This window comes from Peromyscus californicus, unplaced genomic scaffold, assembly GCF_007827085.1.
Source record: "Peromyscus californicus insignis strain IS unplaced genomic scaffold, ASM782708v3 Scaffold_24__1_contigs__length_46423439, whole genome shotgun sequence".
Classification (NCBI taxonomy): domain Eukaryota; kingdom Metazoa; phylum Chordata; class Mammalia; order Rodentia; family Cricetidae; genus Peromyscus; species Peromyscus californicus.
In genome coordinates this window covers 8,878,040-8,891,845 of record NW_026294535.1, presented here as the reverse complement: position 1 = coordinate 8,891,845, position 13,806 = coordinate 8,878,040, and the positions used below count along the sequence as shown (strand labels likewise).

At 38.5% G+C, this 13,806-nt stretch overlaps 1 protein-coding gene across 14 annotated transcripts in view; it reads right to left on the bottom strand.

The window, feature by feature from the left end:
- The window catches only part of Anks1b (ankyrin repeat and sterile alpha motif domain containing 1B), a 1,024,799-nt gene that overhangs the window by 626,577 nt on the left and 384,416 nt on the right, over positions 1-13,806 (bottom strand). For all 14 annotated transcript variants that reach the window (XM_052753096.1, XM_052753098.1, XM_052753099.1 and 11 more), the window contains one exon: positions 1,812-1,948. In XM_052753096.1, the coding sequence (XP_052609056.1) occupies positions 1,812-1,948 (137 nt within the window). The remainder of the gene's footprint in view (positions 1-1,811; positions 1,949-13,806) is intronic.

Below are 13,806 nucleotides of genomic sequence, written 5' to 3'. Positions count from 1 at the left end.
AGTTTCTTTCAGTTTACCAAATAATCTAACCGGAAATAAAATATGTAGAGATTAGTTTTTCAGAGTTCAAGCCAGCCTGAAATTCACTTAGTGTGTAGAGACTAGGCTAGCCTTGAACTCACAGAGACCCTCCTGTTTCTGCCTCTCAAGTACTGAGATCAGTGGCATATACCACCACAGCCAGCAAGAAGGTTTTTTTCTCTTTTCTGTTTTGTTAAAATATAATTACATCATTTCCCCCTTCCTTCCTCCAATCCTTCCAGATTCCTCAAGCCCCCTCAAATTCATGTCCTCTTTTTCTATGATTATTGTTGTTAGATACGTGAGCGTGTGTGTGTGTGTGTGTGTGTGTGTGTGTGTGTGTGTGTGTGTGTGTGTGTGTGTGTGTAGACAAACTGCTGAGTCCACTTAGTGTTGCTTGCATGTACATGATTTCAGATGGACCCCTTGGCATTGGATAACTAAGTAACAGGTTCATCCCTGGGAAAGACTAATTCTTCTTCTCTCTTAGTAGAGAATCCTTATCCAGTATCTCCAAGGAATCTGTTTTTCATTCATGAATGACCAAGAAGTCTTACGTAGGAATATCAAAATACTTACATAGAGAAGTAGGGAGAATAAATGAGACATTCACCACATGACTCTGGTTTTCGTGTTGATGAGCTGAAATAGCTACTATGTTAAAGAAAAGCAAAGGAACTCCCCGTTGGACGGCCAGTTCTGACCCATTAGAACCCCGGGATCTTTATCTACAACACTAACCTACATATTCCCTGGGAATCAGTGGACATTTAAATAACATAATTTATACAAAAGCCTTTTACAAACTACACTGGATATCTCAAGCTGAAATGCTATTTACTGATGAGGATAGGACTGCCATAAAATAATCTAAAGTAACTTATAACGAAGAATGTCATTAATTAAACAAATCATTGCTTATAGAGGTCTTAGACATAAGATCACACTACAGATTGGCTCAAGAATGTATTCATGCTCTATGTCTCAGAGATGCTGAGAGGCACTGATTGGACGTTAAGTCCCCCTTTCTTGGATTTTATGAAGCCCATTCAGAATGAGCCAGGTTGAGAACACCACCAATTCCATGTTCTAGGTCCATCTGTTGGCAAAAAATATAATGCAAACAGCTTTATAAGTGCTATTTTCAATGAAATATCACAGAACAGCTTGTCCCAATGATATTTCTAAAGCTTGCCTGCAAACCGCCTACTGGGAAATCCAAGAGAAAGAGAAGGGGGATGAGGGGGAAAAGCATACAGACAGTGACAGGAATAAAAGAAAAAAAAAAAGAAAGAACAAAAGGTAAAGACGGATAACTGAGAACAAGAACACGGGAGGACAGTATGGAGGAGGGTGGTGCAGTACCTAACACCGTCTTAGAAGCCTTAAGAGACCGAGCAATTGAGAGCAACTGTATAAATTTCACTGGGGTTGAGGACAGAGAAACAAGCACAAACAATGTACTGTGTCCAGGAAAAGCTTCAGAACACAGCAGCAGCTCAAGAACCACGGCAGCGTTACTCAAGTGCTGAGAGGAAAATGCAAAACAGCCGTGGTTCTGATCTGCATTTAATCCTTCTCCTAATACAAAAGTTCCAAGAACTAATAGAGATCTCAGTGTCTATTATGAACTTTGTAGGAAACAATCGGCCTGTTTTGAGTCTCTTCTTTTAATGCAAAAATCTATTATACATTATACAATAGCCCCCACTCGGTGTGAAGTGTTTACAGGTCTTCGTTCAGAACCAAACGTTACAGTGCACATGATGTCATTCTGGGTACTTACTTACCTGGGGTCGGATAACTTTCACGATATTTTTTAGGGCAGTGTCGGGGGATGGAGGTGAGCAGTCAGGTGTTGGGCCTGTAGAGCTGTTTCTATGGTGACCAGTTCCTGGAGCAGTAATTGCTACCTCAGAGGCATTATCTGTGAATAAAAATAGAACTTCCATGAACTTAATCAGTCTGTTTACCTCTCAAGACTTGGGAATTATTTCTGTGAATGTGAATTGAGATTTCAACTTAAAACTGATATCAATTATAATATCATAATTAAGAATACGCTCAGTGATGTATTTTAAAGAAAATACATACTGACTGCTCTGTCTTCCTTGAAGATGGTGAATATTAATCCTTGCAGTATTGTTCCAACCTGAATGAGCAATATTCAGTTTACAGTGGCAGATCATCCTCCACAGCTCTTTTTTTTGTTGTTGTTTTGGTTTTTGTTCTTTTGAGACAGGGTTTCTCTGTTTAGTTTTGGTGCCTGTCCTGGATCTCGCTCTGTAGACCAGGCTGGCCTCGAACTCACTGAATCCACCTGGCTCTGTCTCCCGAGTGCTGGGATTAAAGGCATGTGCCACCACCACCCGGCCCCTCCACAGTTCTTAATACTACCACCACTATATGAAAGACCACAACCTTACTTTGAAAATGAATACAGTTTTTCTTTTTTCTTTTTTTTTTTTTTTTGGTTTTTCGAGACAGGGTTTCTCTGTGTAGCTTTGCGCCTTTCCTGGAACTCACTTGGTAGTCCAGGCTGGCCTCGAACTCACAGAGATCCGCCTGGCTCTGCCTCCCGAGTGATAGGATTAAAGGCGTGCGCCACTACCGCAATATGATGGGTCTGGCTAACATTTCCCATAATTTTTCTAATGAAAGCTTATTTTTATTAAGAGGAATTTCGTATCTGCTTGATTCCTAAAACCCAAACTCAAGCCCCTAAAACAACTTTACCCAGACATTCCTATATCATTGAACTTTAATAAAAAAAACTGACATTTGTATAAAACATAAACAAATTTATCACTACTAGATAATCATATAAGCCTATGTGTTCAAAATTAAAATAAATGAAATTTCAAAATCTAAGTGAACCTTCCCTGGTGTTTAGCATTTGTCGGTGGAAAGAACAGAAAGTTTTAAAAGAAACAACTTGGAACTCAGCATCTTGTGCAATATTTTCATTTTCAATTTATACTTAAACAACATAACATCAGAGGCACAGTTTGGAAATGTCTGGAATACTTTGAAATGGATGGAAAATAGCGTTAACTTTGGTTAGCACACAGAAAGTTTATCTGCTTAATAATAAACTGGCAGTCTTTCATACCTTTCATGAAAACTACTGCAAGTGTATATCTGCAAGAAGTTCACTTTTGTTATGTTTACACGTATGTCCCAATAATTTTATGTCCCAGACAGATGAACTAATGCAAATTAGACTGAGGCTGTGTTTACTATATACAGTCATGTTTCTCTGTGTTATGGCCATTACTTATAATCACAAGTGAACAGGGATAATTTATGAAGGCACCTCTGTTCATAAAAAGAAAGGAAATTAATTTCCCTAAGATTGTGTCCAACAGGTGAAAATGCAACTCAGGACCTTGGGAGATGGTTCAGTCAATAATGTGACTGCTGCACAGGCATGATGATCCGAATTCAGATCCCTAATACCCATGTAAAAGATGGGGCAATGGCATGTATCTGTAATTCCAGCACTTCAGTGGGGTCACAGAAGAAACAAAGGATCCCTGGAAATCACTGGCCAGTCAGCACAGCCAAGTAAAAAGACTAAGATGCCGTAAGAGCCAATGTTTCAACAACTAAGGAGAAAAGTAATTGAGAAGGATACCTGAAGACAAGCTCTGGCCTTAACATGCATGTACACACATATACACACACCCCTGCACACATCACATGAACACATATACACACACATGCACATATACAAATACACACAATTAATTCAATCTCACTGGGGAATCATGAATCAAAAAATTCAAATGTGGCACATTTAAATTAAATGGATCATTCATAAAAAGTTTTGAACTGTCCAGAGCACTTTTCTAAGATTTAATAGATAATGTGGACTTGTTAGTATCCTAGAATGAGTGAGGTCATCTAAGTGGGTAAATATTGAAATACAAAAGGCATTAGTTAGCAGGATGATAGCACATTGCTCTGATTCTCTCCTCTCACCTTTCATTCTTCTCAATCATCCAACCACATTTAAAGAAAACGTACTGGGAGTAGTTGTGTCAAGCACTACGTTACATCACAAAGATAAATATAATCCAACCAGACTTAAAAAAAAATGTACTGGGAGTAGTTATGTCAAGTACGATGTTATATCACAAAGATAAACAAAAGAATCTTGCCTGGTGCTGTGGAAAGAGAGGGCAAACAGACAAGGCACAGAGGACAGCTACACCAGTGAAACTATCCCAGAGGTATTCTTTGGGTTATGCCATTATACATCATTCTAAACCAATGACGTGAAGCTCCAAAGGTGAACGCTAAATTAAACTATGAACTTTTGGTCATAATGGGGTACCCGTGCGGGTGTGTATCACTTACTGCAAATGCACCATTTTCAGTGAGGGGTGCTGGTAGTGGGGAGGAGACACCGGAGATATACGGACACTCCAAACTTTCGCTCAGTCCTCCCGTGAATCTAGTGTGGTCTAAAACATCAAATGGTTGTGCCAATCTACACTAGTTTTCTTTTTACAAAAACAACGATGTGATGTACAGAGAAAGAAAGAAGTCTATGATGTCTAAGGTCCTGTCCTAGAGAACCAAAAGGGAGCAGCTGGCGTCGGTAGAAATGAATAAGGCTGTATGAACATGTTTGCATCTTCATTGCTTCCAATATTACCTCTGCCTACTTCCATTGTGCTTTAGACTCCAATGAATTAACATTAGATATAAATTGTTATCATTACTAATGTATTCTATGTTTTATTGTCCATACTGTCCCTGTATTACACTCAGAATCATTTCTTATATTTATTTTCCAGTTTATTTTTTCTTTCTTCAGCTGTATCTAGTCTGCTGGCAAGCTCCCAATTTCAATTATACTTCTAAATTCTAAAATTCCTATTTATTTCTTACTAGATATCCCCTGATTACTACCTGATATTGCTCAGCCCCCCCACATCTTTTAAGCTTGGCATTTGTTTACTTGAAAATGGCAAGTGCTGATTGTTTCAGTGCATGTGTTTAGATAGAGTTTTTAAATATTTTTAATCTGGCATGCAATGACTGTACACATTTATAGGGTACACAGTGATATTTCAGTATCTCTTGACGATGTGCAGTGCCTGGATTCGGGTAATTAGCTGATGAATCATCTCAAACATTTATCATTTCTTTGTGTTGTGAATAACTGGAGGTGGGAAGGAAAGAGGAGGATGGAGAGAGGAAAATGAACAGATGCTGGGGGATAGATGGACAGGACAAAGAACTTCTAAGCTTGTAAAAGTCTGTGTCTGGTAGCTGCAATACTGAACTCTTCAATGATTTGCCTCTGTGGGTTACACTAGTTTATTTCACTGTTTATCTCTGCAGACATTTTATGTTCCACTCAGGTCGCTGAAGCAAAAATCTAGAGCATTAAACATAACTTATTCCTTTTCTTCTGTCACATATTAATTCAAAACATCATCCAAATTTGCATTCAAATACTGGTGCTGAATTCTATGAAAAGCATGCCTGCAAACCAGAGGGTTTATTTAATCTTTCTGTTTTCAGTGTTCTTTATTATAAAAAAGAGAATTGTTACGAATTATTATCTGTGGTCTCTGTGCAGATAAAATGAAGGACAATTAACCTACATGTAATTAGGTCTATATAAGCTTAATAAATGCTTCTTTTTCTGCTATCAAACTAAATATCACAGTGAAGGTGTGGAAGGTGAAACAAATCCCATAGAGAAAGTAAGAAAATAAATAAAAATATTTAACTATAGCCTATCTGCAGAACGGTCTTGAGCAGTTGAAGCAGATTTGAGATCATATCTTTGTTAATACAGATTAGTAGAGACAAATATAATTCCAGGAATAAGAGATGGTCTCCTGAGGCCCTGTTTTGTCTGAGTTTTCCTGAGAAAATGCACTAGAAATGTCTATACAGGCAAAGAGATTTCCTGTCAGGAACTGGATCACAGATTACAGAGGTAGAGGGCTGAAGATGTGCAGCTGGCTAGACAGAGAAGAGCCAACAAGCCATGCTGCTTTGACTCCAAAGGACAGACAAGCAGGGATGCTCGTAGGCTGAGCTCCATTACAAAGGCTAACATGCTCCAGACCCTGGTAGGCCAAAATTTCAGCCCAACTCTGAAGTCCAGAAAACACAAATGCTCACTCAACCCATCAGTCGAGAGTTCCTCGTTAATCAGCCTTTTTGCTCTGCTCAGCTCTTCAGTCAACTGGATGACTGGCTGAGGTTCACCCATTGGAGAAGACAAATCCGTTTGCTCAGTCCACCATTCAGATGTTAAGTTCATGCACAAACAACCTCAGATAAACCCAGAAAAAAATGCTTTACCAAGTGCTTTGCTGCTGCCCTCTGGGCAGTTAAGTTCACACAAAATTAACCACCATAGAAATGACTCCCGACCAGGACTCTGGCCTTGTTCATTGTTTTTGTTGCTTGTTTTATGTCTTGTTATTTTTTTTTGAGCATTAAAGTCAGTTAAGAATGCTGGAAACTCCATAAAAAAAAAACATAAACCAAAAGATTCTCCAGTGCTTGAAGTAGTTCAATACAAAATATAAGACACTGGGCAATCAAGGAGTAAATTACTTAGAAAACACACATAAAAGTATTTGTTTTCTAAATCTGTGATCAGTTCCATTACCTTAGCCTTTTGATTTTGTACTACATTGATTCTGCATTGTTTCCCACATAGACTCATTTTTCTTATCCTCTGTGTAACTTACTGCAATGCAGTCTTTAAGAAAAACTTAGTAAAATGGCATAGACAAAGCAAACAGAACATCACAAATGTTCTTAATAATGCAGAGAAAGATGATCTGGCTTCTCCAGTTCCATGTTCATTCTTTCTGGAAAAACATCTACAAATGGGATATTCTAGACTTCTAGAGTATACATAAAAGTCTTGGGAAATTAATTTTATCCTAAAATACCCAGTTACCCAGTGGACTTTGCAATATGAAGCCTATGTCCAAAGACAATTTTCTGTGTTCTACCTGCAGTTGGTGGCAAAAATAAAATAAGACGGGGAAAATCTGCCTAGAGAAAATTGCTAAGTATACCTGGATCTTCAGATAGAAATAGGGCTCTACTCAGATTAATTTACTACACAGTAGGTTATACATTTTGACTGTCAATTTTCTCCAAAATAATAACCTTAGAAATAATAAAAATGCATTTGATATTTTACAAAAAAATATCCTATTAATATAAAAGAATCCACATGTAGTGTCACAGCCTTTTATCTGTTATATCATCCTCGGGTTATAGAATATAATATATAATGTATATCCTATAACTTGAAGAGTTAAAGGATACAAAGGACAATGCTAGATGCTACACACCTGACAAACGAGATTGAACTTTCTTCCAACTGGGGATTTAGGAAAGATACTGAGAGGTAGAAAGACAAACGCCGTAACTTCTACATGGAAAATAAAACGTTGATCTTAATAGGAGTAGACACAGATTAGGGGTTATCAGAGGTTTGGCTAGCTGAAAGGGGGTAGAGAGGGGATGATTAATGGATACAAAGTGTAGCTGGATATGTTCTACAACACTGTGGGTCACCTTACCTGACAGTAATTTATTGCATACTTCAGAAAACCAGTAGAGAGAAATCGCAATGCTCCCACAGAAGGAAATGACAAATGTTTGAGTTGATAGTCAATTATCTTCATTCGATCATTAGGTACTATACATATTGAATGATGATACGATACCCCATAAATATGTTTGTACAGTTATATTAATTTTCAAGTGTTCTCTGATGTATCCATAAATTTGTAATATAAAGAAATGGCAGGGGAGGGCATTCTAAGAGATGGAAGTGGGAAGGACAATAAATAGATGGGAAAGAGGAATATTTGTTGGATTCAGGAAAGTTAGATTTGAATAGAACGCAATATTCTTAGAGGAAATACTAAAAGGAGAAAGTATATAAAGAATTTGGGATAACTCAAATCTATGCTGATATCCTGGAACATTTAATCTGCTTCCTCGTCTATGAAATGATGCATTTCTTATAGTGTTGTAAAGATACATGAGACATGTATGAACATAATCCATTGTATGGTGCATAGTAGGTGCTCAATAGTAATTATCTATGAAAGCAAACAGTGGGCCCTACTTAACTCCACTTAGTTATAGGTCATAGACTTTGGGGCCTTGCCTTAAGTACTTGAAATAGAAATGTTAGTCATTTTATGAAGAAACCTGGGAGAATGCTAGATGGTATAGATGCCTATATTCACAATTAATGTGAATAATCTTCTACATAATTAAAAACTAAAATTGGTCTTCTTTAGACAAAAAAAAAACCCCTAGAACTGATGAGGTGTCACTTCTGGAAATAGGTTTTAAAGTCACTAGATTCTCTCTGGGATGTGTCCTCTCCAGTACTCCATCTCTCAGATCTCTTGTACTGAGAAAGGAGATAGTCACACATGAAGAGCCTTATCAAACACCGATGTAAGGTGGCGAGGCTCCGAAGCCATGAGTTCAGCAATCCACCAGGAACTGAAATGTGTGTACCACCACACAATTTGACTTCCAAGCCAATCTTCCAGCCCTCCGCCAAGCCTTGAAATGGCCATAGTTGTACCCAACAGATTGTACCCTCACGAGAGACCCTCAGTCACAGGCATAAAAATAAATCTTTCCGAGCTTCCTGATCCAGGGAGATAGTATATGCTTTCTGTTTTCAGACACAATTTTTGGATGAATTTTCTATACAACAACAGATGACTAGTACATTAGATGTTTGGCTACCATTTATAGCATGGCCAACATGTTTGCTGCCCAGGCTGCAATGGTAAGTAGATTTTTAAAATCTTTTTTTTAAAAAAAAAATAGGTCATATATAATGGAAAGTATAGAGCAACAAATATTAGTTATAAAATTGTGTTATTTATACTCCATACTGGAGTTCAGATGATGAATAAGGGGATGTGGGGAATTAGAAAAGGAAGCATCCCAAGCAAGGAAAACAGAATATGGACTTGGTCAGAAACACAAAAGATACTATAGTTTGGTGAAGTACAAATTTCTTAATCTTGTTGGAGCTCAGGATGTGGGTGGAAAAGCAAATGGAAATGATGTCAGCAAGATAGGTATTACAAGGAAGAGGAAAATGTATGAAAACAAAATGAGTAGGAAAAAAGGTCTGCCACATTGCAGGTCTGAAACCTGTTTATCCCCAGTCTGTGATCAAAAGCTGCTTGTATCTATATAAAGAATGGGCTGAAAGGCCATAATCACGTTAAAATTTTCTACATGGGAAGAGTCCTAGCTACATACAATGGGATAGTATGATTGACAAGCAACTTTAAGTTGATATTTGGTGTTTAATCAAATTCAATTTGTAAATACCTTGATCCTATCTATACCAGGGAAGTTCTAACAAGCCAACAACCCCTGTGCTGAGAAGACATGAAAGAGTCCAAGCTCTCAATGAGAAGTAGCCCGATGTACAGGACAGTGGGAGTACACAGTCCTTCCCTACACACATTCTCTTTCTTCCCATTCCCCAACCTGTAGTGGAAAGGGTCATATGGTTTAACCAACCCTTAGAGTTGTACTCCCATTGCTGAGCGACAATAGTAGGAGAAGACAGTATGTGTCCTGAGGGTCCTCTATTCAGAAGGATCTCAAGAACTTGGGAGGAGTTCTGGTAGCATCAGTAGGATTTTACCACCTTCCTTCAGAATTGATGCCAAGAATGGCAGATACTTCACCTGGACCAGAAAGAAAGAGAGAGAGAGAGAGGGAGGGAGGGAGGGAGGAAGAAAAGGAAGGAGAGAGAGAGAGAAGGAAGGAAGGGAGAGAGAGAGAGAGAAAAGAAAGAAAGAAAGAAAGAAAGGAAGGAAGGGAGGGAGGGAGGGAGGAAGGAAGGAAGGAAGGAAGGAAGGAAGGAAGGAAGGAAGGAAGGAAGGAAGAGAAAACATGCCCAAGAGTGGTATAGCTGGATCTTGGGGGAGATTGATTCCCAATTTTCTAAGAAAGCATCATATTGATTTCCAAAGTGGTTGTACAAGCTTGCATTCCCACCAGCAGTGGAGGAGAGTTCCCCTAGCTCCACATCCTCTCCAGCATAAGGTGGCTTCAGTGTTTTTGATCTTAGCCATTCTGACAGGCGTAAGGTGGTATCTCAGAGTTGTTTTGATTTGCATTTCCCTGATGATTAGGGATGTTGAGCAATTCCTTAAATGTCTTTCAGCCATTTGAGTTTCCTCTGTTGAGAATTCTCTGTTTAGTTCTATAGCCCATTTCTTAATTGGACTATTGGGCATTTTGATGTCTAATTTCTTGAGTTCCTTATATATTCTGGATATCAGTCCTCTGTCAGATATGGGGTTGGTGAAGACCTTTTCCCATTGTGTAGGCTGTTGCTTTGCCTTGTTGACCATATCCTTTGCTCTACAAAAGCTTCTCAGTTTCAAGAGGTCCCATTGATTGATTGTTTCTCTCAGTGTCTGTGCTACTGGTGTTTGATTGGCTTGATCTGTTTGGGAGGCATCCAGGCAGTAGGACCGGGTCCTGTGCTCATTGCATGAGTTGGCTGTTTGAAACCTGGGGCCTATGCAGGGCCGCTTGGCTCGGCCTGGGAGGAGGGGAATGGACCTGCCTGGAATAAGTCTACCAGGTTGATCTCAGTCTGCGGGGGAGGCTTTGCCCTGGAGGAGGTGGGAATAGGGGGTGGACTGGGGGGAAGATGAGGGGGGCGGGAGGGGGGAGAACAAAGGAATCTGTGGCTGATATGTAGAACTGAACTGTATTAAAAAAAAAGAAAGAAAGAAAGAGAAAACATAAAGAAAACTAGAAGAGATGGATCCCTTCCCAAAAGATGATATTCAGGGACTAATTAGTAAGCAGATGAAGAAAGTTTGAAGAAATAAATACTTGTCATTGCAATGCAGTGGCTGTTCTTGGATTCTCTTATTAAGCATTTGTACTTCAATGCTGGGGGTATTTTCCTTTGTTTGTTTTCTGTGCTCTGTTGATTTTGAGTCTTATTTGAGGCCATAGGATTTCCATTTGTTATTGTCAAAAAATTCTTCTCTCTAGTTTTTTTCAATGGTCATTGTATTCACCTCCTTCTACATCTCTCATTTCTTTCCAAAATGGTATATGCACCCAGCCCGACCAGGCAACACCCTAGCATAGTCGTTCCAAGCCCAGTCACCAAGCTTCATATAAAACTATCACAGATGTTGGAGATAAAATGGTCTTTCTAGGAGAAAATCCTAGTCTTCCATGCTTATGTGAACAATGAATCTAATGCCACCAGATTCTGTTACAGTTCATACTCACTCAGATATCATTTCTAAACTTCACTTTTATTTATTATTTATCATCTAGTCTTACTTTCCACTCCAAGCCTGCCTTTTGGGAAACTTCAGATTCTTCCAAGATGACCAATCATCTTGGCCCATGAAGGTTTTGATTGCTCTTCATGAGCTCTTATATCTACTCAAGTTGCCATGTCCAAAACCAATCCATGTAACTCTGCATACACAATTACTTCAAATAGGCATTTAGTATCAAAAAACTCATTGGCTACACAAAATAGTCATTATTTCCACTCTCACACACCCATCTTTCACAGGATACCTACTATTCAATCCCACAACTACCTCTAATCCTTTTACCAACTAATTTCATCTATGCTATCAGTCTCCTGGATTCTCATTTATTTGTTTCTTCATCTTAGACACAATGGAACATCATTTTGTAACTCTCTAGCCAATAATTACATTCACCCTTGTTACTTTACAAAACACATTGAAAAAGCCCAAATACTACTGTGTGCCACTGATGCTGTAGTTCACAATCCAGATTCAACCTCAGGTCTGTAGGGTTTATTCCCCTAGACGTTTGTGGTGTTCCTGGCGGATGGTTTGCAGCTGTCCGCTTTATTTCCAGATTTTCTCAGATGAGATCTGACTTTCACCTTCCTCCTGTCAACAGCCTGCTTTCCATGTCTGGCCACCACAGGCAGATAAAGGTTGGACCTAGCCCCAGCTTGCAATGATTTTGAAGGGTCACAGAAAATACTTTGAGTGATGTATTGAGATTGTGTTACTTCCTAACATCTTTTACCCTTTCCTTTTTCCCTTCAATAAATACTGTTTCCAAAAGCACTCACGAAATCTGTATGCTGACATCTATCTCAAAGTCAGCTCCTAGGTGAACATGTCCTGGAGTTAATCTAATCCAACTGCCCTCAGTGGTCCATTTTGCAATTTTTTTTAACAACAGTTATTTAATACAGACTGAGAAAACCATACTACAGCTAAAATTAGGTTAACAATGTAATATGCTCTCACAAATTGTTCATGTCCTGAAAATAAGTGGACCCCAACTACCAACATTTATTTCATGAGAAGAATAAATCAATAAATATATTAACCTCCTAATTCAATGTCTGTTCAATCTTTCTATAGGGGTATATGAAATGCAACCTTTCTGTTTCATATAGATTCTATTAATGTGAAACACAATATTAAACAATATAATATAATTAATATAATATGTGAGCTGTCTGATTCCTGCTAAGAGCCCACACTCTAATCCCATTGCATTGCTAGTTCTTGCAGGAATTCACATAAAAACACAGGAAAAGTATCTTCATTCTCTGTTTATCAGATTCACATAATTTCCTTATAAAAATGGAAGTACATGGATCCATGACGCCATTCTGCACTAGTCATATTCAAGGTCCACATTGTGCCTCTGCTTCATTCTCCCTTCTATCTTGCCTTGCATTTTTTAAAGAAGTTAGATTTTACGTTTCTTCATTAACTGATTTATAGTAAACATAAAATGCTCCTTTAAGCAACTAAACAATGAACACAATGACTAATCTCTAAAAACAGAGTAGCTCCTGGTCCCAAATCTTGGGGTTCTGACTCCTTTTCTGTGTGGTTTTTGTCAACACTGTCTTTCTCTGTGTGATGCTTTATCACCAGGCTGAACAAAGATGGCTGAATGTCTGATATGATCATATTAAAAAGTTGTGGAGGGACATCCCTTTCTGGCCTAATTTAAGAATTTTATGAGTCAATACTGTATAAGATCATGTGACCCAATCATCAACATGAATTGGCTTAGGCAAGTAACTACCTACTGCCTGGTAAGTGGGACACTATGGTCTGAATGTTTGTGTTCTCTTAAAATTTTGTTGGAACCCTAATCCCTAAAGAGTGGTCTATGTTTTAGGTGAGTAAGACATGAAAATGAAGCTCATTCTATTAATAGTGTTCATTTAAGAGTAACTCCAGAAAGATCCATAGTCCCTTCCATCAGGTGAAAACAACCATCCACGAGGAAGTGAACCCTAACAAAACCAAAACTGCCAGTGCCTTGACCCTGGTATTTGCAGCCTCTAAACACAAGAAATGAATTTCTGTTGTTTCTAAAATAGTCAGTTTAGGGTACAGTATTTTGTTATAGGGCTAGATAGAGTAAGAAACAATAAGAAAAAAAAATCTCTCTTGAAATATATGGCCATGTAGAAGATGGCATTTACTGTGTAATACTATGGTATTGCTAAGGCACATAGAAGGAGTAGAAATGTGGGGGAAGTCAAACAATAAATGCTGGCCAGGTAATCAGGAGTGATCAGTAGATCTCCTACATTTCCTATCACGTCAATAAAGGAAGACTAGGAATGCAGAAGTACACATTTAAATGATCATTATAGCCCCTTCTCTCTCACTTTCCTACCTTCATTTCCATAAGGCACTTCACCTCTTGTTCCCTCTTACCTCCCCCGATCCTTTC